Here is a 23,186-nt window from a genome sequence, read left to right as displayed (position 1 = left end):
GGCAGCCTTGGAACACATACAGGGGGGATATTTGTGACCCGTTATCAGAGGACGAAATGGATAGCTCTGAGGATGAGACAGAGGATAACTAATTGATTGCCGTAATTAATCGGGGATCTTGTTGTAATTTTAGGACGAAGTCATCTCTGATCAGATTATGATTATGGACCTTTCCGGGTGGGGGTTGGGTGCTCATACCGCTCACTAGTGTGATGCCTAGCAGGATAGACTGAAAGATCGATGAGACAAGGAATGTCGTGTGTTATTTTACTGAGTCACAATTTGAGTTTTTGTTGATATAAAATTGAAAAGCAAGATGATAACAAATGTATGTACTAAAATGAGTCACAGCCCGATAAGTATGAATACCCGCAGATCCGTGAAACATATGAAAGTAACAGCCGGCCTCAGGGTGTAGGCACACGTTTGTATGCTGTTGGGAATTCAATAAAGTCTTGCATTTAAAAAAAAAAAATATATATATATATATAGGAGACCATTCTTTATGTGGAAACGGGGATATGTCAAGTTTTTGTCAGGGTCAAGGGTCTGCGCTATTTGCCAGGCATTTTGTAGGGTGGGATCATTCTTCTGAGTGTATTTGAAATTTTTATCTAAAAGCCAAGGGGTTGGTGTAATTAGGGCTGGGTATGGGGATTACCTGGTTTTGTTCTCCCCTCCGTTTATCTGGGGGTGTTTTTAGAGTGGTGATGAAAAGTCTGAAAAAACCTGGATTATCCATTCCTAATATGGTATCTTCCGGAAGATTATCCAGTACTCCGACCCTGACCACATGTGGGGTCCTTGTTCGGTTTGTAGGGTCACTAATGCCACGGGATATGGTTTAATGTCCCCGTGTACGCAACGAATGTGTACAGCAGAGTCCTTTTCTATTTGTTTCTTTTCCACCAGGCATGCCTGTACCACGGATTGGCGACACTCAGAGTCTAGGAGAGCCTTAAACCATTGTCCATTTAGTTGTACACTCACATGGAAGGCACTTCACAACTCAGCGCCGTAGAAAACCGTTTTTGGGGTATATCCAATGTCCATGGGTTCCTCCTGAGGTTTCTTATGGGGGCACAAACGGGCGATGTGGCCCCCCTCTCCACAGTCAAAACATTGGGGACCCCGTTGAGTTGGAACATCCAGTTTGTGGGGTCGTACAAGCTGAAGATCAGGGTTAGGTTTTGGGGGTAACCTTTTCTCTGGCTTTCCAGGTGTCGGACGGAGGGTTATTTCTATTTCCCCTGTGTACCCTCGTGGTTGACCACAGGAAAAGATTGCAGCCATTTCTACCACTTCCATGGTGGTGAGATGCTTATGCTGTCGTAGCCAGCGCTGTGTATTAAACGGAAGGGACTCTAGGAACTGCTCTAAATAAATCATGTCCATTATCTCCTCCTTGGTATGTTCTGTTGGTTTCAGCCACTTATCTGCCGCGGTTTTCAGGCGAAAGAAAAGGGTCTTGGGATTTTCCCCCTATGCTTTTTTCCTTGCGGAATCATACACGGTATGCTTCCACATCTAGCCCAAGATGGTCCAGGATGATTGTTTCAACTTCGTTATATGGGGTATTACCGGTAGCATTAGCGACTTGGTAGGCCGCTTGTTCTTCTCCCGTAAAGAGAGGGGCTAGGAAGAAAGGCCATTTCTCACATGGCAATCCACAGGCTCGGGCGTTTCTTTCAAAATTAAGAAGAAATGCATCCGGATCCTCCCCTACGACATATTTTTGTAATGAAACATTTGGGGGACCCGAGGTGCTGTTTCTAATGTCTCTTGACCTCGAGATTTCTTACTCCTCCGAGACCTTACGAAGCCCTTCCATTTGGGCTGCTATACTCTCTTTAATCAAATCTCTATCGGTCTGTGCCGATGTCATTTGTTGTTGAACTGCCCATTCCAGTTTGTCTTGACTTGCCACAAGATGCTGAGTCAGAGCTTCCATTATTCGAAATCTAATGGAAAGGTGCCCGCATTCTCCACCAAACTGTAAGCAGGACCATAAAGAGTTCCACAATCACTGGGGTTGGTTTATGAATACTCCTTTTATTTACTCTTTTATTTGATTAATAATGCTCATGTCTTAAAGGGTATATGGAGAATAATGTGTCTTATCCTCGCAGGTACTGCTGCATTATTTTTCCTCTTCAATAGGCTGAGGGTTTCTTCTAGCAGGCGTCTTATAATGTCCACGCTCCCTCAAAAGAACAAAACATAAAACAAATAATCTGTAAGGATTCCTCTTCGTTCCCGTCACCACAAGGGAAAAGGAGTGAGGAGACACCCGGTGAAGTATGTGCTTTTCGTGCACACGAGCAGAGTGACTACTTGTGTGTGGTGGTGGTCGGACTTCTAAGGGGATTGGGAACTGAGGAGGCTACGAAGTGAATTCGTTCCCCTTCTCCCGCCTCCCAACCCAGCCCTTAACTTTTGCACGCACCTGTGTAAGCCACGCTCTTCCAAGAGCGTGGCGGGAGGAAACGCGGTCCTGTTGGTCTCCTGACCCCTCCGGAGACCGGCGTTGGCGGTCAGGACAGGGATGGGGGCGGCGTCTCCTCTTCCTTCAATCTTAGTTCGAGACTTGTTTTCCGGTTGTAATCTCTTCAGTTGAGTCGGCTTTCTCCCCGGTGTTATCGTCGGCTTTCTCTCTTCTTCTTCCGTAGACGCTCGCCTCCGTTGTGCGTTCCTCTTCATTGGAAACTGCGTGGGTGATGTGAAGGTCGGGGTTAGACTCTCTGGATAGCCCCTCCCACTTAAAGGGACCTTGGCCAAAGATGGGGTATACACATCCGGGTCTGAAACCGCCATGGCAGTGCATTCTGCGGAGTCCTCCGACTGTAAAAAAGAAAGAGTATTCTGCAATCAGGTATCTTCCAGCACTCTCTTGTCTGCGTGGTGGATGTTGGGACCCCGTGACACCCCCGCTCCCCCTCCACCCTCCCCTCCACCTCTTTATTGTGGTGGCTGCGAATGCCGGTGCCCGCTAGGGCTAGTCCGGCCCTGGGTATATTGGGCCCTGAAGTATCAATCAATCAATAAATCAATCAGTCATTTGTTAAGCACACCACCAAACCGCAAGGGTCTCAAGGCGCTGGGGGGGGAGGTGGGGGCCACTACTGATCGAACAGCCAGGTCTTTAGTATCCTCCTGAAGGTCAGCAGTTCTTGGGTCTTTCGTCGGCTCAGTGGGAGGGTGTTCCATGTCTTGGCGGCGAGGTGGGAGAAGGATCTCCCGCCGGTGGTTGTTCTTCGGATGCGCTGGACGGTGGCGAGTGAGAGGTCGGCAGAGCGTAGCTGGCGGTTGGGGGTGTAGAAGGAGAGCCATCTGTTGAGGTAGGCTGGGCCGGTCTTGTGGAGTGCCTTGTGTGCGTGGATGAGGAGCTTGAAGGATATCCTCTTGTTGACGGGGAGCCAGTGTAGGTTTCTCAGGTGGGGGGTGATGTTGCCGTGTCGTGGTACATCGAGGATCAGTCGTATAGATTCTGCTTACACGTGAACTGCGTTTGCCAATTCACCACACATAACTTAGTAGGGAAATGTACCTACAGCGGTGATCCTATATAACATACTGGTGACAGGGTCTACCTCGCCCTCCACTACTATAGATCGTTCTGGGGGTTAACGTACCTACCACAGAAATTATGTGTAGCTTGGCAGTGATGGGTTCATATCCTAGTAAGTAAGCTAGTAGAGTTTATGTATGTTAAAAAAATCGCTTTGAAACCATTTGGTCACTGGTTTCCATCTCAGTGAAGTAACTCACAAGATTAAGGTACCTGCTGCTAATCACTGTTTATCAACTTCAGGTCGTAGATGTCAACCTCGCTACTATAGTTAAGGTGGTTAGTGGACCAACTGCAACTCTACGTGTGAACTACTGCGTAACTCAGTAAATAGAGCGGGGATATGTTAAACGCCTGCTGCAAATGTGTGTGTGACCTGCAGGTCACGGGTATTAATCCCAGCTTACAGCTAAGAGGAATGCTATACCTGCAGCAATGCTATCTGTAACCTTAGGGTCACAGGTGCTGATCCTAGGGGGCGTTAATGAGCCTGGCTAGAAATCTTCCCCTAACCTGCGAATCGAATACCTCAGGGGGTTAAAGCGCCAGCAGCGGAAATTCTTGTGACCTGCAAGTCCGTTTTTCTGAGCGGGATTTGGATAGTTGACAGAATATTATGGAATCCAGTCGAGTGTTCCACTTTGTAGAGATAACAACTGGCAAAGGTGAAAACATATATAATGACGGCTAGGAACAGTTGAATAATCTGTTGGGCATATTGAAAATTCAACAAGGAGTAAGTATTCGGTGGTTCTGAGGCATCAGCCCTACTGACAGGGTATATTGGATCCTGCGCCTTCCGCAGATACTTTAATGTATTCTGAAGGAGGTCAAATGTTGGAAGCCTAGACTCTTACTCTCCCCAGGAGGATACAATGGACCGGGATAAGGATGACCAGCTCAGCATTTGCTGCTCTTGTGACCTTGGGCTTCTTCAAGTAATCCCTTTCCGGTTATTTGTTTTGTGACAGGAATGTTCTCATCACAGAAATGAATCCGGCAGGGAGTGGGCAGGCTGGGGCTGGTGAGATTCACTTTGATTAACACAGGAGTTGCTTTCTCAGGGAGGGAAAGACTGGGGTTATGGAGGCATAATCTTCTAACAGGTATTATTTCTAAAAGGGGAGCAAATTGATGCTTCAGAGAGATGGCACGCGATGGGTTTCTTGAGAGACGGTCTAACAGGTAATACTTCCAAATGCAGTGGTGGCCAACAAAGAAAAGGTGTGGTGTGGTGTGGTGGGAGCGCACGGGGGAGCTGGTGTTTAATATTAAAAATACATTAAAAAAAGACTTACCTGGTGCTGCCGGCAGTCTCATGCGCCTCTGCATCCAGTGCCTGGTCCCAGCAGTCCCTGGGACAGGCTCACGGACTCTCTATCCAATCCCTGTGCTACTCTCAAGCATGAGCATAGCTTTGGGATTGGACCTGAACGGGCTGGATTAACACTCGTTCAGGCACAGGGAGTCTGTGATGCTTCTCCAACCCCGCTGTACAATACAGCCGGGTTGGAGAAACGTAAGTGCGCATGTCAGTTTGGCTGGCCTAAGACGGCCGGACAAACTGACATCATACGCAGTTAAAAGCACACCAACAACTCCTCCTCTTCACTCCTATGGCCCGCCCCCACCCTGCACAAGCTGGCTCAGCCAGCAGTTGAAAAATAAAATGATAGCCAGTGGGGCAACGCACCTCCGCCATTTCACAGGAGCCGCCGCTGTCCAAATGGAGAGCTAGATTGGACAGTGGAGAGATGTTCTCCCAGGAATTACTTTAGCAGGAAAGAACAGGTTGGGCTGTAATAAGAAGCTATACCAGGATTGCTTCCACGAGAGGGGGATAGTCTAGGCCTTTGGAGAGATCAGACGGGCTAGGTTTGTTGAGAGATGTTCTAGTGATGCTATAATCGGAATCACTTCCACAAGGAAAGTCACTCTGGGGCTTTGGAGATATGCTATACCACTATTTATTTCCACAGGGAGGGGCAGGCTGAGGCGGCGGAGGGATGTTACAATAGGAGATACTTCCACAAAGCAGGAAAGGCCTGGGCTGTGGAGAGATGTTACACTTGGAATGACTTCCACAGGGCGAGAAATCCTGGGATGTGGAGAGATGCTATTCCAGGAATTACTTCCTGATTGAGGCTCTGGCTTGGGTTCTAGAAAGATGATCTAAAAATCAAGTGGGACCTGCTGGGACTTTAAAGAGATGCTAGAGACCGAGGCTGTGGAGAGATTATTACATGGCTGAACTGTGTCCATATATTATTAATATAGCAGGCATGTGTGTAGAGCGCACATTCAACCCTGATTAAGCCTTTGTTTCTGTTGGCAGATAAAAATTGTAAATGCTACTACAGTTCAATACAGTTGTTACCTAACTCAGTAGTACTCATTTCATCCACCATAGACGGATGAAATGCTAAGCAGACACACAAAGACTCACACCTTCGACCATAGGCTCTGTAAAAGGTTAGATTTCTGCAAAAGGGTCCATTAAGCAACTCAACCACCACACCCCTCACCGGAATGGGTAAGCAAAGATAGTTTTGTAACAGAAATATTTTCTTCACAGAGGGCATATATGACTTGGAGAGGTGTTGCTACATTAGGAAATAATTCAGCTTTATTGTTTCTCTGTCCGATTTGCCCGACTGGGTACCTGTGGATTAGGGGCATAACGGATGCCCCTGCAATGAGGACTTGGCGGGGGGGGTTGGGTTTTTTGTTTTGGAGCAGGCCTCCTAACCGGGCCGGGCTTCTCCAGCGAGAAGCTCGTAAGCTACCGGTAGCTCTCCAGCTACCTGTGAGTCGCTCTCCTGTGTGTAGGCCAGTCTACTAAATTAGAAGCTTTTGTTTGGTTGAATTAATATTTGTAAATGTGTGTATTTTCAGAACCCATAATTTCCAAAATCTATTTAAATCTGATATCTGAATGATAAACCATGCAGCCTTCAGACACCTCTTACTAATATTGTTACCTTGGTACCAAGGGGTATTGTTCTTGCGGCTATGTATTGCCCTTGTACAAGATTTCCAAATCGAGTAAGCCTTTTTTACATTGCTGCTGGCAATACTGCACTGAAGTGATCACGGCTGGTAACCTTGCATAGGGTGGCCACTAATGTAATCTTGTCTGATGTGTACACCACTAATATTATTAGTAGCTCGGGATGATTTTCAATGAACATAAGTAGCTCTTGTTAGTGAAAAGGTTGGAGACCCCTCTAAGCCATGCCATTGTATGCCTTGCAGAATGGTGCAATGGCATGGAATAAGAAATAGTTAAGCACACGGGAAAGCCACTCTGCTTTAAAGAGCAGGCTCCTGCAGTGCAGGGGTAACCGTGCAGGGGGCTCCCATTGAGCCCATTCTACAGTGGAGCCCCTTCATTTTGTGTTACGCCACTGCTATAGATCCAAGCAGGATCTGTTCATGGTTTGCATTGGACAGTGCTTCATTTGATAAATAATAAGTTCCAGTGCCCAAAATTGTGTTTAGAAGCTGCATCACAAATATCAGGGTACCAAATACCAAGGTGGCATTCCACTTCATACCTCTTTAATCAACCACCAGGCACTCCCTGCCTTTTATCTCTCTCTCCAGTTCTTTTTCATCTCAGCTTTCCCCCTTTAGAATTGTTTTCTGTCTTCCTCTTCCTTCTTCTTCTCCTATCTTTTGTGTTTTTCTCTCTCACCCTGGGTGAAAGTGATGAGGAAATATAAGTGCTGATCCTCAAAAATAAGTGCCTGTGGGCCCCACCTGCAACCCCCGGCTCTAATTAGGCAGAGGTTCACTGTGCTGCTGTGCGAATATGGAGGTTTATCCTAATTAATACACATTTGGATAGTAATGGAAGAGGTCTAACAACCACATCACATCACATATTTTACATTAATTATCAGGAGACATACACTGTTGAAATTCTTATGGGAAAAAAAATAAGTTTGCAGCATCAAAATATATTCATAAAAAAGCTCCTTAAAAGTTCAGAATACTTAGAAAAGTAGTTGTCAATAAAGTGCTATGTGCTCAGAGTGATCGTTCTGGGAAATGGGTGTAATTAAAAAGTGTGTGTATATACAGAGTTACCACGACATAAGAACAGGAGTATAAGGAAAGCTACGGTAGTTTAAACCAAGGTCTCTCCAGGTGTTTAATATAGGCATACCATTTCCCAGTCTTATTGTTGATTAAGTTGATGACGTTTCGATCCATCAGTTATTCAAGGGTCATCATCAGGACAGAAGCTTTAGTAAAAGCAAAACATGAGAAAGTTCAAAGGACTGTGGAATAACACCTTCAACAGGACTTGATCTAGAGTATGTTGAAGGGTCTGCTTGTTCCCAAAGACAAAGGGCGAATTAGGATAAGCTGCTGCAATTCGATGAAAAGGATGCATTATACAAGTGAATTGACTCCAGTTGGAATCTGGAGAGTGAGCTGGAATGAAGGATACAGCACCAGTGAACAATCTGTGCCTGCGGATAACTATACTGCATGAAGGGGACGTATCTGTATAGTTATGCCACAGGCCTGCTGTTAGTAATTATGAGGACTAGAAAGATGAACTCAATTAGGGAGAAGGCAGCACTGCAGCAGTCGGTATAGATGAATCCAATCAGTAGTGGTGCGTGAAGGGTATGCCAACAGTATGTACCTTTGATTTACCAGCCAACAGGTGGTCCATCCAAGATGACAAGGAACTGACCCACAGTGTGTGAGGGTTACGCAGAGTTCACAAAGGTAACGTTCTATTCTTTGGTGAGTGTGGTTGGTGAGAGATCGAAATATTTCTCACCTTATACATAAAGTTTTTTTTTGCTTCTGTGGCCCTACGGACGCAGGCAAAAACAACAATTGATGGACAGAATGCAGAACAATATCATACATTCACCCCAGTACAGAGATCTGGGCGTAAATCCATTGTGTTTTTTGCTCACCATGCCATGCCAGTTTGGACCCAGCCATATGCAAATCAGTCTTGACCCTGCACCCAATGGGATCAGTCCAGCCCGAACTGCCAGGCCAGGTCCTCCCTGGACTGGAAACAAGCATCTTAGGATTGGTTTTGGGCTTTCAGGCCTCATCAGCCAGGATAGCTTGACTCCAGTGGCATGGAGAGCACAGGACACACGTCTGGGCATACCTGTCCCACTCGAGGTGACAAATGCAAAAACAACATTTGATGGACAGAAGTGTCACACTCCCCACTGTCAGTCCAGTCCAAGTGCACAATAGGCTCTGACGAGTAGGGGGTTGAGATTTGTACTTTGTTGCTTGTTGCTGGAACAAACACCTGAAAGTCCACCCCAGAGCAAGTGTAGTTTGGAAAGGGCCAGGTTTCTACTTCTTGCGAAAGGAAGCACAGGCTCTTTGGCTAGAAAGGTTGTCCCAGGACATTGGCTCTCAGACTGCATCCAGGTGCCCAGTTTGTTCTGCTTTCAGTCTTTCTGCAAGATGCTTTACTTGTAAATAGTAAGTGGATTGCCTTCCAAGAGACATGCAAAGACTCCAGATCACCACCATGTTGGAATTGCAGCCATAGAAAGGTGTACGAGCTGTGCCGATGCACCACATAAATCCAAGACGGTTGTTTCGAGCTTGGTTCTCAGAATGTCAGAATAAATTATCTTCCCTGAATGCACCGTAAAAACAATGAAGGAGATATCTGTCATCTTCTGATCATACATCCAGGAACACCAGTGGCTTTCACCAGTACCAAGGCTGAATATTACTTTGGAATTCTGATGTACCCCAGCAGCATTTGCTCCTTCGCTGGCGCCATGACCAGCCAATGCCTAGGATTCTAGACGTGGTGAGAACCCTGGAACTGGTGCGGAAGAATAAAGGTAGATGTGGAGGAATGTATTCATGCTTTTCCGACATCTGTTACAAAAGTAAATCCAGTCATCAAGCACTTGCAGAGATCACATCTTCCACTTTCTCACTGCAAAACCATTTCAATGAATTTACTCATATAATAATCCACGTGTGAGGGTTTTCTACCAGTCTGGCTGCTAATGGACATATTAACCAATAAGATCCAATTTGTTTCTTTTCAGTCTGCCTATTAGATTGTTGCTATACAGGGCTTCAATGGCATATTTGATTGCCTTAGGCGCCTTCTGTTATACTGGATTGTGGATCACTATTCCAGCCTTATATTTGAACTGCTTTTGTTATGGCCAGTTAAACACCAGCTTACAGTTTTGACAACTAATCGTTCCAGAACAAAGGCCATACAGAACAAACAAACTAGTATATTGACCAATACACTCTGCATAACTGGCCCAGTATTAAAAAATAAAGTCATTATTTTTCCTATCAATTGAATATGTGCACAGTGCTATGTGACAGGCAGAATGCTCACTTCAGCACAGTTCCTACAGACCCCTTGCACATCTTCCCATTTGTGGATCAACAATCACATCTGTGGTATAATCATTTAAAGAGATTAACTCTACAGGCTAGCCACAATATAAGTCTACGGGGATTTAATCTGCATGTCTCTTTATATTTCAAGAATGTTTGTCTAGGGATTGATCCAGATTTCAAGGACCATATCCCCTCCAGAGTAAGACTCCAGCCACTGTGAGACTTGATGCGTTTGCAATTTTGGAACTGTGACAGGTTTGTGCCAAAGGTATATGTGTCAATTCAAGGGGAAAGGAAATCCCAAAATCACATTTTCAGCCTACTTTTTTAGAGAAAGTTCGACTCTCTCGAAATTCCGGCGACTGGAGCCTAAGACAGCTCCTATTCAAAAACATGTCAAAGACTAATTCAGAATATGTGAGCTCATGAATTCAGCAGAATGGATGGGAACTATTTTACCGACTATACTGGAAACATTGTGTGCCGCATGATCATGACTTGGAACCGGTGATCCCTTGAAGGTAAAAGTCTTTCATTGGCGTTTTTTGCAGTTTTATATAGTGTGAACTTGGTCCAAAGGCATCAGAGAGCTTTACATGAGCACTAGGGTATTTTACACAAGGTCAGACTGAGTTCATCGTAAGTACCCATGAGGAATCCCTTCCGCTATGTGTCTCCTGTAGTGTTTAGCTCATAGTGGACACCTGGAGTCTGCATGTCTGCTGTGTAGGGCTGGGCTTTAGACAACCCCCATGGTATGCTTCTGAGGCCATCTTTTTTACATCATTGCATACGTATTGTCACAGAGGCGCAAAATCTCTTATACTCTTTGGAAATAGTGTCAGATATGGCAAAATGTGACAAATGTATACACTTGGTAGGGTCAGTGTTAAAGGAAAGGCTGCTGGAAATAACTCCCCAAAGCCTGTACATTGCCCCCCCTTCCTCCCCCAGGGAGCAGCACATTGAGTAATAAGCAATGCACTTATACACCAGATGTTTTTATTGGGCCTGGGAGGAGTTTGCAGAGTTCCGAAGTGATATAAAAACTCCACAGAGTTCGGTGCAAACTGCTGTTCGCCCTGATCTTCCTGCCGCTGTGCAAGTTGCTACAGTTTTTTGCAAACCAGTTGTTAGTACATCTGACCGTTTGTGTACTAAAGCCCCTGCATACCAGCCGTCTTCGAGACACACCCTGGCCTCTCACCAAGTAACTCTTCACAGGTAATGCAGCTCTGCCAAGTGCCATGCATCACTAGCTGGATCATTTGAAATATTTCTGTGAGGCCATCACGCATGTAAACTCAGCCCTATTTTCAGGACCAGAAAGGTTCAGCAGCCTGAGCCTTTATAATGCTAGTCAGTGACATTCAGCAGTGCCATCCTCATGATAACCGGTGATGGGCTTGGTTACTGGGGCACTAACCTCATAGCATTACAGTATTTTTGCCTGCCCTCGTGAAGGACTGGGCGAGCCCCTTGCGAGTCTCCCTCATCGATCATGTTCGCAATGTCGTGGTTGCATCGCACCAGTGGCTGAGGCATCGCACTAGGTGCTCCAGTCTTCTCAGTCCGCCTCTGCTTAGAGGTCATACCGAGCAGACTTCAGTTGTTGCGAGGGTATGGTTGCGGAGTGGGACAGGTGGAGGAGGACCACCATGAGAATAGGACAAAAACAAGGAGAAAGAGGTTCAGGAGGATGGAGTCAAGGGAAAGTAGGAGAATGAAAAATAGGAGGGAAAGAAGAAGACAGGAGTGGAACCAGAACCACCAGGAGGACCATGAACTCTAGGAATACCAGGCAGACCAATAGCAGCACCATCAAGATCAGGAATATAGGACCAAAAGGACCATGCCTAGGCAAAGCAGGGCCAGGAGGACCAAGCCCAACAGGATGAGGGCAAGTGGTTTGAGGTGGAAGATGGAGACCAAGCCAGGGTGGAGGAAGATCAGGCCCTCCAGGAGGAACAGCAGGACGACAAGGATTATCCAGATCATAGGCCCAGTAAAGCCAGGACTAGGTGGACCAGGGGAAAGACAGGATAGGCAAGACTAGGTGGAACATGACCACGAGGATGCAGAAGACCAGAGCCACCAGGAAGGTGTGGACTAGGACCATCAGGACCACATGGCCAGGAGGATGAGGGCCAGAAGGATGAAAGAGTGATGAAGGAGAACCAGAAGAGGGACACAGGGTGGGAAGGAGGGGATGGAAGATGAGGCATCAAGACCTTCAGAAGAATGAGAAACAGCAGGCCGACAAGGAGGATATCTACCATGAAGACCAGGAAAGTGAGATGGGCCAAGGCCAGGAAGGGCCAAAACCAAGGTGGTGGACCAGGAACAGCAGGAGGAGACAGGAAACATGTAGGAGCAGGATAGGGGGAAGAAGACCAGATGGCTCGGAGGTGCTGGACCAAGTGGATAAAGAATAAGGAGGAAGACCAGGAGTAAGTAAGAAGAGAAGAACAGGTGAAGGGGAGAGCCAGGCGGAGGAAGTAGGGGTCAGCAGGACCACCAGAGGACTAACAATACTAAATGATATACACCGTGTCACCAGGAGTACCAGGCAGGCCAGAAACGAGCTGACCAGAACCAGTAGAACCAAAATCAAGAGGGCCATGCCACGAAGGAGAACCAGGACCAGTAAGACAACAAAAAAACAGAGCGCAAAGATGTCCAAACCCAATAAGAAAACTAAGACCAAAATCACTAATAGGACCATGGCCAGGGGGGAGGGGTGGCAGCAACTCCAATAGGATCATAAGGTCCAAGATGACCAGAAAACCGATAACACTGACTAGTAGGAGAGCGAAGACCACCAGGAAAACCAGGACCACCGGAAGCAAAAGAACAATCAGGAGCAGAACTACCAGGAGGATCAGGACCAGGAGAACCAGAACTAGATGGGCCAGGATAAGAAAACCAATAGGGCCAAGACAAGAAGTTCAGGCATGATCAAAAGAAAGTGGACCAAGAGAGAGGGCCACTAGGCCAACCATTACCACCTAGAGAACCAGTATGAAGAGGGCATGGGGAAGAGGAACCAGAAGGAAATCCAGGAGGAAGCGGAGCCACCACAAAGACCAGGAGGACGAATAGAGGGGCCAGAACAAGGACTAAGAAGAACAGGAGGATTAGGGGGACCAGGACTAGAAGAAAAATCGAGAACATCACAAGCGAGAGCACCCAGAGGACCAGGAGGACCAGTACCAGAAGGACCAAGACAAGAAAGACCAAGAAGACTTTTACCAGGAGGACTTTGACTAGAAGGACAAGCAGGACCAGGGAAGGAGGACTATGACCACGAGGACTAGGGCTACCAGGAGAACTAGGACTGGACCACCAGGAGACTCTGGAATACTTGGGGAGGATAGAGACATGAACAAGGAGGATAACAGAAAGACCAGGACCATGAAGACTTGATGAACAGGAGGAACCAGGACTACCAGGAGTTGGTGGATCAGGACCATGGACAGTGAGGACAATAAGTGGTGCTAGGATACATGTATTAAACAAGATCTTAAGTAGAGAGGCCAAGTCTCTCAAACATTTCCTAGTTATGCTTCTTTAGGCTGCACTCTCATTTGATACCCCTCATATTTTTCAGCCCACTTAAAGCACTGTCTACAGAGAGAAGTGCTTTTAAAAGCAACTACTTTTATGGAGTGGCAGGCTGAACAAATTGAGTGACATATTCAGAGTGTGGAGAGATATTCAGAGAATTACAGGCTATGGAAAGATGTTCAGGCAGTGACAGGTTCTGGCTGTGGAGAGATGTTCAAGAGTTCTTAGAGGGACAGGCTTAGACTGTGTAGAGATCTTGAGGAAGGAGCAGGCTGCAACCATGGAGAGAAATACTTATTAAGCAATGCTTTTTACACTTCTATGTAGAAAAATACCTTGTCAATCTTCTCCATGCTCATTTGAGACTGAGCCGCCTCCTTGTGTTCTGATTGTCGTGATGGAGGTCTCCCCAGTGGTTGTGATAGCCCTCCCCTTGTCTGCTGATAGAGTAGTCCGTCTGATGGCTGGGAGTCTCGCCTTGCGGTCTGCTGGGAGAGGAGTCTCTCTTCATCGTCGCCATGGTGCCACTGGGATTGCTCTGCCAAGAAGCTATCAGACTGTCCAGGTGGGGGCACACCTGAGTGGTCAGAAGGACGCCTGTCAAGTTGTCGTAAGGGAGTAGCACTGATTGCTCTAGAGAGCGGCTGGACAGGTGCCCTGGAGGGCGGAAGGTTTGGCTCTGTGGACAGGGAGTGGTGAGATATCCTGGAGGGGGACTGGTCAGACACTCTAGAGGTTGACTGATTAGTACCCCTAGCAAGAGAGCGACCAATTCGCCTGAGGAGCGGTTGCTCACAGGTCCTTGAGGGAGTCTGGTCAAATATACTTGTTGGGGACTGATTAGATGTCCTGGAGGGAGTCTGGTCAGACACCCTAGAGGAGGATTGGTCAGACAGCCTGGAGGAGGACTGGTCAGACACCCTGGAGGAGGACTGGTCAGACACCCTGGAGGAGGACTGGTCAGACACCCTGGAGGAGGACTGGTCAGACACCCTGGAGGAGGACTGGTCAGAGATCCTGGAGGGAGATCTGTCAGACACCCTAGAAGAGGAATTATCTGACACTCTGGAAGAGGATTGTTCTGATGTCCTGGAGAGTGACCCGCCAGTTCTCAAGAGTGGTCCTTCAGAGGTCCTTGATGGTGACCTGTCAGTCACTCTGGAGGGAGATCGGTCAGATACCCACGAGGGGGACCGGCCTGAGGTCCGTGAGAGTGAACGGCCAGTTCTTAAAAGTGGCTGCTCAGAGGTCCTTGAGGGTGAATGGTCAGACACCCTGGAAGAGGACCAGTCAGATGCTCTGGAGGGGGACCGGTCAGATGCTCTGGAGGGGGAACGGTCAGATGCTCTTGAGGGAGACCGGTCAGATGCTCTGGAGGGGGACCGGTCAGATACTCTGGAGGGGGACCGGTCAGATGCTCTTGAGGGAGACCGGTCAGATGCTCTGTAGGGGGATCGATTAGACACCCTCGAGGTTGACTGATCTGCAGTCCTAGAGAGAGACCGGCCAGTTGTTCTGAAAAGAGGCTGCTCAGGGGTCCTGGAAAGAGATTGGTCAGACACCCTGGAGGGGGACCGGTCAGACACCCTGGAGGGGGACCGGTCAGACACCCTGGAGGGGGACCGGTCAGACACCCTGGAGGGGGATCGATCAGACACCCTGGAGGGGGATCGATCAGACACCCTGGAGGGGGATCGATCAGACACCCTCGAGGTTGACTGATCTGCAGTCCTAGAGAGAGATCGGCCAGTTGTTCTGAAAAGTGGCTGTTCAGGGGTCCTTGCAGGAGACCGGTCAGACACTCTGGAAGGGGACCTATCTGATGTCCTGGAGGGTGTCCTGTCTGATGTCTTGGAAGGTGGGCGGTCAGAAACTCTTGAAGGAGACCGGTCTGATGTCCTGGCGGGCAACCTGTCTGATGCCTTGGCGAGGGAACGGCCAGATACCTTTGAAAGAGACTGACCAATTATCCTGGACAGAGGTTGATCTGCGGTTCTCATGGGCTTCCGGTCAGACACTCTGGAGGGGGAGCGGTCAGAAGTCCTGGAACCTGACTTGCCAGTGGTCACAGGGGTAGACGAGTCAGCGGTCCTAGAGGCTGACCTTCCAGTCATCTGAGAGGTAGGCTGAGTAGAGGTTCTGGAGGCAGATCGGCTAGAGGCCCAGGACAGAGACTGGTCACTCACTCTAGAAGGGGAGCGGTCAGATGATCTTGAGAGGGACTGTTCAGACACCCTGAATGTAGACTGGTCTGAGGATCGGGATAGTGATCTGTGTGGGGTTCTGGAGGGAGTCTGGTCAGTAGTCCTAAAGAGGGGCTGGCCAGTTGCCCAGGATGGAGACTGGTCCTTTGAAGTAGAAGATGACCGCACAGGGCCTCTAGAGGGGGACCCACCAGCTTCGACCTGCAAAAAAACAACAGGGTGTAAATATGCTTGTGTGGTGAATTCAAGAATGTCTGCTTTGTAAATGCTAACCTGCACAAAAAGTTCCAGTATCTTTGATACAGGAGAGGGCTGTGTAAAGACAAGTCCATTCAAAGTTTTAGGTCCGAGTTTCACAGTGCAGCTGTCTAAAAATACTTATTGCTTCCAATAAATACTATGAGTCATTTGTATCCCCTTTTTAACCACTGGCTTTTGCAAACCTGCCTCTTTTAGCCATTGGCTTGAGACTTTGCCAATCACATTTTAGCTCAGCCCATAGGAGTATTTCCATTTCACCTAACGCCATTGACTGTTTTGTTTGGGTGCATCTCCCCACCCAGGGAGGGCCTTTAGCATGTGCAAGCTGGACCCTTGGACATAGTACTTTAGAGGGGCAGCAATTTTCTTCCACTGTAGTTCCAAAGAAAAGTGTGTTTAAACTCTGTTTCTCTATGCTGCTGGTGCGTTTATCTGCATTATGGGGGACGTAACTTCTGGTGGGTTGTTTGGGGTGCTATACCCCCCCCCTCCCCCCCCCCAATAAATGTATTTTCCTATGAATAGTTGGGTGTAGGTGCTTTCAGTTTGGTCTGGTGAGGTGTCTGTCAGATCTCACCTGGGATTTTTGCATGCGCACAGCTACAAAAACACACACGCACTCATATATCTCCCGTTTTGAATGTCCTAAAAGATGTTATTTTACAAAATATTGTGTTTCTCTCACTTTGCCTGCATTCCCCTCCCTTTTCGCTGCCCTTTAAGCCCCTCTCAGAAGCCCTGCTTGTCGTATAATGTATTTTAACATTATATGCTAGCGTGATCGTCGGGAAATCTAAAGCTCACCCCCACAATCTAACTGACCAAGCTACGCCCCTGGCATTATGACTGCTTTTCCTCTCATGGCTCTCCATTCTCTTGCCCTCCTCACCTTCCTGATATCCTCCCATTTTCTTCAACACAGTTAAGGAGAATGAATAGAAGGCGGAGCCTAATCTGGTTTTGCCCATGATGCTCTCTGAGCAAAGGCTAGTTCTGCCTCTGCCGCCAAAAGGTTGTGCATGCATTCATTACTGCTGTGAGAAGTTGTCCTGATGTGCAGTGCTCACTATTCTAGTGATCACTATATATCAGTCCAAACAACCCTTATTGATGATTGGTTGTAAGTCAACCTTATAGACCAGCTATCCTAGTAGCATGGATACGAGCAGTCTAAGGCTAAGACTCTAGAGGGCGTGTTAAGCCAGCTGTTTTACCATCACATTACCCCTTGAACACCCAGTGAAAGGACACCACACAAGTGTTATGAAAATAAACAGTGTATTTATTAGAATCACAACAACCCTGTACTCTTTATGAGGACAGGGTGCTAGGCACACAACAAAACTCTTACGAAAATACTTAAGTTAGCACGGTATACACAAATGCCCGAGGGGCATGAAAAACCATATACTCTAAAAGTGGAATGCGAAATTACTAGCAGGTAAGTACAGTACTAATAGGCTTTGGAATCGCTAGGACTTGACTATGGAATCGTTAGATTACTTCTAGGAGGCCTAGGGGACTCGGGTGCAGAGTGTGCACTCTCACGCGGGATGCGGGACAAAGTCTATGGAAGCTAGTAAAGGTAAAGTTAGTGTTCACGGGCGAACCCGACCTGGTAGGGAGAAAACGACAGTGGATCCTGACCCTTGGATAGTGAGGCTATGCTGGGACACCGAAGTGCCGAAGTTACCTAGCCCAGGGGCTGCAGCTGCATAGGTCTCAAAAGACGTCGGGAATCCTCGTTGCCGGACCAGGAGCATGGAAGAAAGATGCAGGCAGGCGACCAGTGAAGAGAGTTCGAAGTGATCCAAGCCTGGATCTCGAAGATAGATGACACCTGAAAGCAGAGGGGACCAAGTTCGTGACTACTAGCCAGTAGTCAGTGGGCACCAGGAGGGCACCGGATGGTAGTCACCTCGACTAGGTGAGTGGGCGACGCTGTGCTCTGCAGATCTCACGGACCAGGAGGCGTTGTCGGCGACCAGGATGGAGAGGCGAGCTGTCCCACGATGGATGAAGCTGTCGGCGTCGAAGTACCCAGGATTGGGCAACAAGCCTTGGCTAATTCAAGCCCACGCGGTGGACTCAAAATGGCGTCTTGAGTGGACCAGGAGGGTCCGGGGTGTTCCTCTTCTGGAAGGGAGCAAGGGCCAGTCTGGAGCAACCAGACCAGCAGCAGAAATGTCGTCGGGCGTCGTTCAGAAGGCCACAAGCCAGCGGGCTAGTAGCCAAACAACGCGGTGAGCAGCAAAAAGCAGAAGGGCCCCACGCAGATCGTGGAGATGCTGGGAGGCTGCACTTCGGTGCTGGAGCTGCTCAGGGTCGGGGCTTCTCGGACCCCAAAGCACTCACCAGGAAATTACTCGGCGGGCTTGCTGTGCAGAAGTCGTGCAGTCTTGCAGATGGCCGGTCCCTCGAGGTCTCGTCGCACCCACGGTTCTCAGCTGGGCTGTAGAGGTGGGTAGAGGTCAGAGGTGCCAGGGAAGCCGGTTCTCGTCGAGCTGGGCAGTCGGATTCCGGAGGAAGGACTTGCAGCAGACCGCAGTGTTCTTACGATGGTGCCTGCGGATGCAGGGTGACTACTCCTTAGTCACAAGGGAGAATCTTGAAGAAGAAATCTTGATGTCCTTTCGTAGAAAGTCGTGTCTTGATTCCAAAGATGATCTGATTTGGAAGGGGGCCAGTCTCTACCTTTATCTGGGAAAAGGGGGCTGGCACGCGACTAGGTCCTGCCCTATGGGTGGGACCAGGAGGGGGGTGGTTACACCCACTTCCTTGGCGGGCTTTTCCCCAGCACAGGGTCTGGAGTGTCCCTGGAACTGGTTCAAGCCAGCCTATGCACAGTGAGCACCGGGGTGCCACGTGCAGTCACCTTCCTCTGAAGCCCTGCCTACCTACAATACACAAAATCCTGTCTGGGACGGTGCTGGCACCGCCCCTGGCAGGAAACCCTTTGTCCTTATCTCCTGCTCTGGGAGGACTCCCAGCAGCAGGAGGGCAGACTTGTGTCTCGGTGGCAGCATCCATTTTGTGGAGCTGAGGCTATGTTTGACTTTAACCGGGGTTACAGGCTACATGCATGTCGTGTCCCTCTAGAAGGGTGGAATGCTAACCCCGTCGCCAGAATTGGCGAGGGGTTAGTATTCCAATTCGTATGACACCTTACTCGACATGTTTTGATAAAGCGATACCAGAGTTGGCATATAACCGCGAGGATTATAATGCACTTAAGAGTATATGGTATGCGATATCATGGAAACGGCTAAGGGATGGATCCCGAAAGCCGCAGACAGGCTCAGCTCATGCCAGAGCACCATCTCACACGATTCCAAGCACTCTGCCTTCAGGATTGTCAAGGCCTGCCATAGGAGTGACTGATAGGAGATCTGTGTCCCCATTTAGGTTTAGATATAGGAATACTATACCTATAGCAAAGGGTGATTACACCACCTTGCCCCAGCTGTCGTGCAGCCAGTTGTGTCAGATTTAGTTAGTCAGCCCAGGGGTGGCATAATACATGCTGCAGCCCCTGGGAGACTTCTGGGTGCACCTCAGCCCTGGGTACAGGGACTTGGAGAGGGCCCAGTGCCAATTGGATATGTACCTAGGGTACATGGAATCCATTTTAAGAGAGAGCAGTGGGCCTGGGGTCCTGATTAGCAGGGCCCCAGGTCAACTAAGTCAGAAAACCAGCAAAACACCGGGCAAAAAGTTGGGGGCAACCATAGTCAGGGATCTACCTTCCTACAACTGCCATCTTGAAGAACAATCTTACTGTGTGAGAAAGGGGCGGGCCAAGAATCGGGAGGGACCTCATGCAGAGAAGTACCTACGAGGCACTTTTGAAACCCACCCCGCCCCCAAACCCCCTCCTCAGAAAAAAGAAAGAAAAAAGCTTGCTGAGGCTGGTGCCGGCGTCTTGGGGTGTATTCACACCCTGTGTTGTCCGTCTGCAGTTTAAAGTCTCTGAAAAAGAGCTGGGAAACCACTATTTACAGTACAGTGGATTTCAGCTTGTTTACCCTGCCACCGTGAGATATCTGCTCGTCACCAGGTGGCCGTGTGATGGGAGCCAATGTTGTGTGACACAGGGTGGCTCCAGGGCTTTAAGTGGGCGGGTCTCAATGGTGCTGAGCACCAGCAGTTTTTTAAAGGCTGCTGTGAGAAGTTGGCCTGGTATATGCTGTCCACTAATTAAAGTGGGCACCTTGCACCAGTCCAAACGACCCTTATTGATGATTAGGTCAAAGACAACCTTTAAAGAAAGATATCCTAGTGGTAGCTGTGGAAAGCAGCCTTCAGGCTGAGTCTCGAAGGAATGTAAAGCAGATTGTTTTACCAGATTAGAACCTCCTGAATAACCAAATGAAAGGAGAACCACACAAGAGATATATAAAATATATGTATTTATTACTAAACACTCTCTACTAACCTCTATACGAGATTAGGGCACAAGGCACACAATTATTAATCAATAGAATGACAGTAAATAGCACAATACACAGTGGGCTCCAGGGGGAGACCAAACCATATATTAAGAAAGTGGTATAACAACCACCACTTAACTAGACACAGTGCCTAGAGCACGTAGAATCGCGGGGACCCCAAGTAACCACCCAAAGTAGTGACACAGGGGACCCATGGAGGACGGGTGCAGTGTGAGAACACAGACGCGAGCTCCGTAAACCTCTATGGGAAAGACGCAGTTGAAAAATTAGAGTTTATGGACACTTCAGAGAGGACTTCAAACAAACCCTTTGAAACATAGAAGGTTCTAAGGCCAGCACCCTTGTGAGTATCAGATTACCCGTGTTACCTCTCCCATGGGAGCCGGGTGCATAGGTGTCAAGTGATGCCGGAAACCTTTGTCGTTTTCAATGGTGTGACCCAAAGAAGTGCTGCTGCCAGGAAGATGAAAAGTGTCCGGTGGAATCCAAGCCTGGATCCTAGGTGAGAAGAACCTGAAAGCAGAGGGGACTGAGTCTGGGTCACTTCAGGGTGACCAGGGGCGCGGTAGACGAATGCCCACCGATGTCAGGTGCTTCAGGAGAGATGACGGGGTGCTTTACTCTGCAGCCACAGGGACCAGGAGACGACAACAACCAAAAACCAGAGGTGAGCTGTCCCACGAAGAATGAGTGCTGAGGGGTCAGTGTCCCGATTGAACACCAACAAGCCTTGGCAAATGCAACCCATGTCGGCTGAGGAATCCAGTCCCGGTGTGGACCAGCAAGGTCCAGGAGACTCTTCAAGTCAGGGCACGTCTGGAGCAACCAGAAAAGCCCAAGAGAAATCAAAGTTAACTTCACAGGGACCCACAGGCCAAAGGACCAGGAATCGCGAAGGGACCTCGAGCTGAATCACAAAATACCAGCCCACGGAATACTTGTGGAGTATAGGCTGGAAATCTTCGGTGCAATTACGGTTCGGGGTCAGGACTACACGTAGCCCAAAGCACAGCCTGAGGGATCTCCAAAAAGCATATGCTGCTGCAAAAGTACACGGTGCACAGGGGTTCGGGTTGCACGGTCCCCACGAGGGATACTGGTCTCAGAATTGCTGTGAGGGCAGATCGACCTTAGGGACGCTCAGGAACCCACATCCTGTGTTGCAGAAATCTTCAGAGTCCTCAGAAGCTCGAGAGATGCAAACCGGTCAGATGTGTTAAAGGTGCCTGCCTTGCAGGGTAGTAACTCCTTTACTCCAAGGGAGATTCTTGAGTTATTCAGCTTAGTGTAGATCGTCAAAGTACATGGTTTCTGCTTGCAGAGTTTAGTCCAGGTAAAATATAAAGTCCTGTAGTCAGGGTTCCTACTTTATACCCAATGAAGGGGTGGGACAAACTCTAGGGACCCACCTATCGGAGGGTCAGGACAGAGGGGTGGTTACACCCATGTCCTTTGTTCAGTATCGTGCCAGAGCAGGAGCAAATGGCTCCTGCAACCGGTTTGAACTGGACTATGCACAGAGACACCAAATGTGCCACCAGTGCAGACAGTCAGGCACTCTCAGAGTGCACCCACCCAGCCCCAATACACTAAATCCTGTCTGGGAGGTGGTCACACCTCCCTGTGACAGGAAACGTATTGTCCAGCCTCCTGTGGAAAAGTAAATTTTGCCATGTTCTGTGTCCCTACGTGTTCCCCATGTTATGTTATATGTGCATGATTAATATGCATATGTATTCCCCATGATCGATTAAAGACGCAATTACAGTTGTGTCCATCTCTAGTATGCCAGTTTCCAGTTTTCGTGAATACAACGAATATCAGGCCTATGTAAAGTTACGTTGCCACGTTTCACAGTGTGCACGTTATTTCATTGTAAAGTCCCCGTTTCTAGGCCTCAAAAGGGCCCGGACTCAGATTCAGCTCCTGTCTCCTGAACCCTCGCTGAGGAGCGATACAGCCCCCACCTGTATCCCTGACCCTTCACTTACTTCCTGCCTCACAGTGCCCGGCTCGGCCTGGCTCTGCCTGCCAGTCTGCCAAGAGTATGTTATGATTCTAGTTATCAGTCCAGCCCTCCTTCTCTGCATTCCTAAGCTACTGAATCGCATCAATAGTTTCCGTCATGGTCTAGCCTTTACGTCTCCATGTAAGAGAAATACTGTATTAATGGTCATTTAATATTCCTCAACACGCACCACATGTAGAATTATGCATGCACCAGTCTTAGAATCTGTTAGCCTTTACCCTGATAACTTTTGGATTCTATCAACATGTTCTCTAAACATCAGATACTAGATAGTGTTTAGGTACATGTCGCTCTGACTCTCCAGACTTTCGTCTCTGCTCCTAGCGCAGAAGTCATAGCCCCCAGCTTCTCCCTAGTCACACGTCATTGCCAGTTTGCGCGCACCACTAGGTTAGAGGTCCCGGCTCCTCAGGTAGCCCCCTCCATGTTTCCGCCCCATTTATGACATATTCTGTTACGTTTACATCACATGTCTATGTATACGCCTCCTGTCACACCTACTTTCTGCCTTATCTTTCGCGACTGTTACGAACCCCACCCACTGCTACGCCTACTGTATGTACTGTAATGCAATTGTTTTAGTATATATATTTGTGTACTGTTATTAAAAGTGAGAGCGCGCTCATCCCAGATCTTGCCCGTGCAGGTTGTCCTGTTCCTGTCCTTTATGCTGTATTAAACCTGCAAACTCCTACTACCTCGAATCTTGACTCTTATTTATTGAGCTA

General features: G+C 48.3%; 2 protein-coding genes across 2 annotated transcripts in view; both read right to left on the bottom strand.

Annotated features, from left to right (window-relative positions):
* The window catches only part of TRIOBP (TRIO and F-actin binding protein), a 246,669-nt gene extending 232,043 nt beyond the window's left edge, over positions 1–14,626 (bottom strand). Inside the window, exon 1 of the mRNA XM_078684096.1 lies at positions 13,849–14,626. Within this exon, the coding sequence (XP_078540222.1) occupies positions 13,849–13,872 (24 nt within the window). The 5' untranslated portion in view covers positions 13,873–14,626. The remainder of the gene's footprint in view (positions 1–13,848) is intronic.
* The window catches only part of LOC144764098 (uncharacterized), a 115,074-nt gene continuing 106,433 nt past the window's right edge, over positions 14,546–23,186 (bottom strand). The window contains exons 9-10 of the mRNA XM_078650267.1: positions 14,695–15,918; positions 14,546–14,554 (exon numbers count right to left, since the gene is read on the bottom strand). Of these exons, the coding sequence (XP_078506393.1) occupies positions 14,546–14,554; positions 14,695–15,918 (1,233 nt within the window). The remainder of the gene's footprint in view (positions 14,555–14,694; positions 15,919–23,186) is intronic.

Source organism: Lissotriton helveticus, chromosome 1_1 (genome assembly GCF_964261635.1).
Source record: "Lissotriton helveticus chromosome 1_1, aLisHel1.1, whole genome shotgun sequence".
NCBI classification, from domain to species: Eukaryota; Metazoa; Chordata; class Amphibia; order Caudata; family Salamandridae; genus Lissotriton; species Lissotriton helveticus.
The sequence above is the reverse complement of the archived record's forward strand: the minus strand, read 5'-3'. Positions and strand labels throughout refer to the sequence as shown.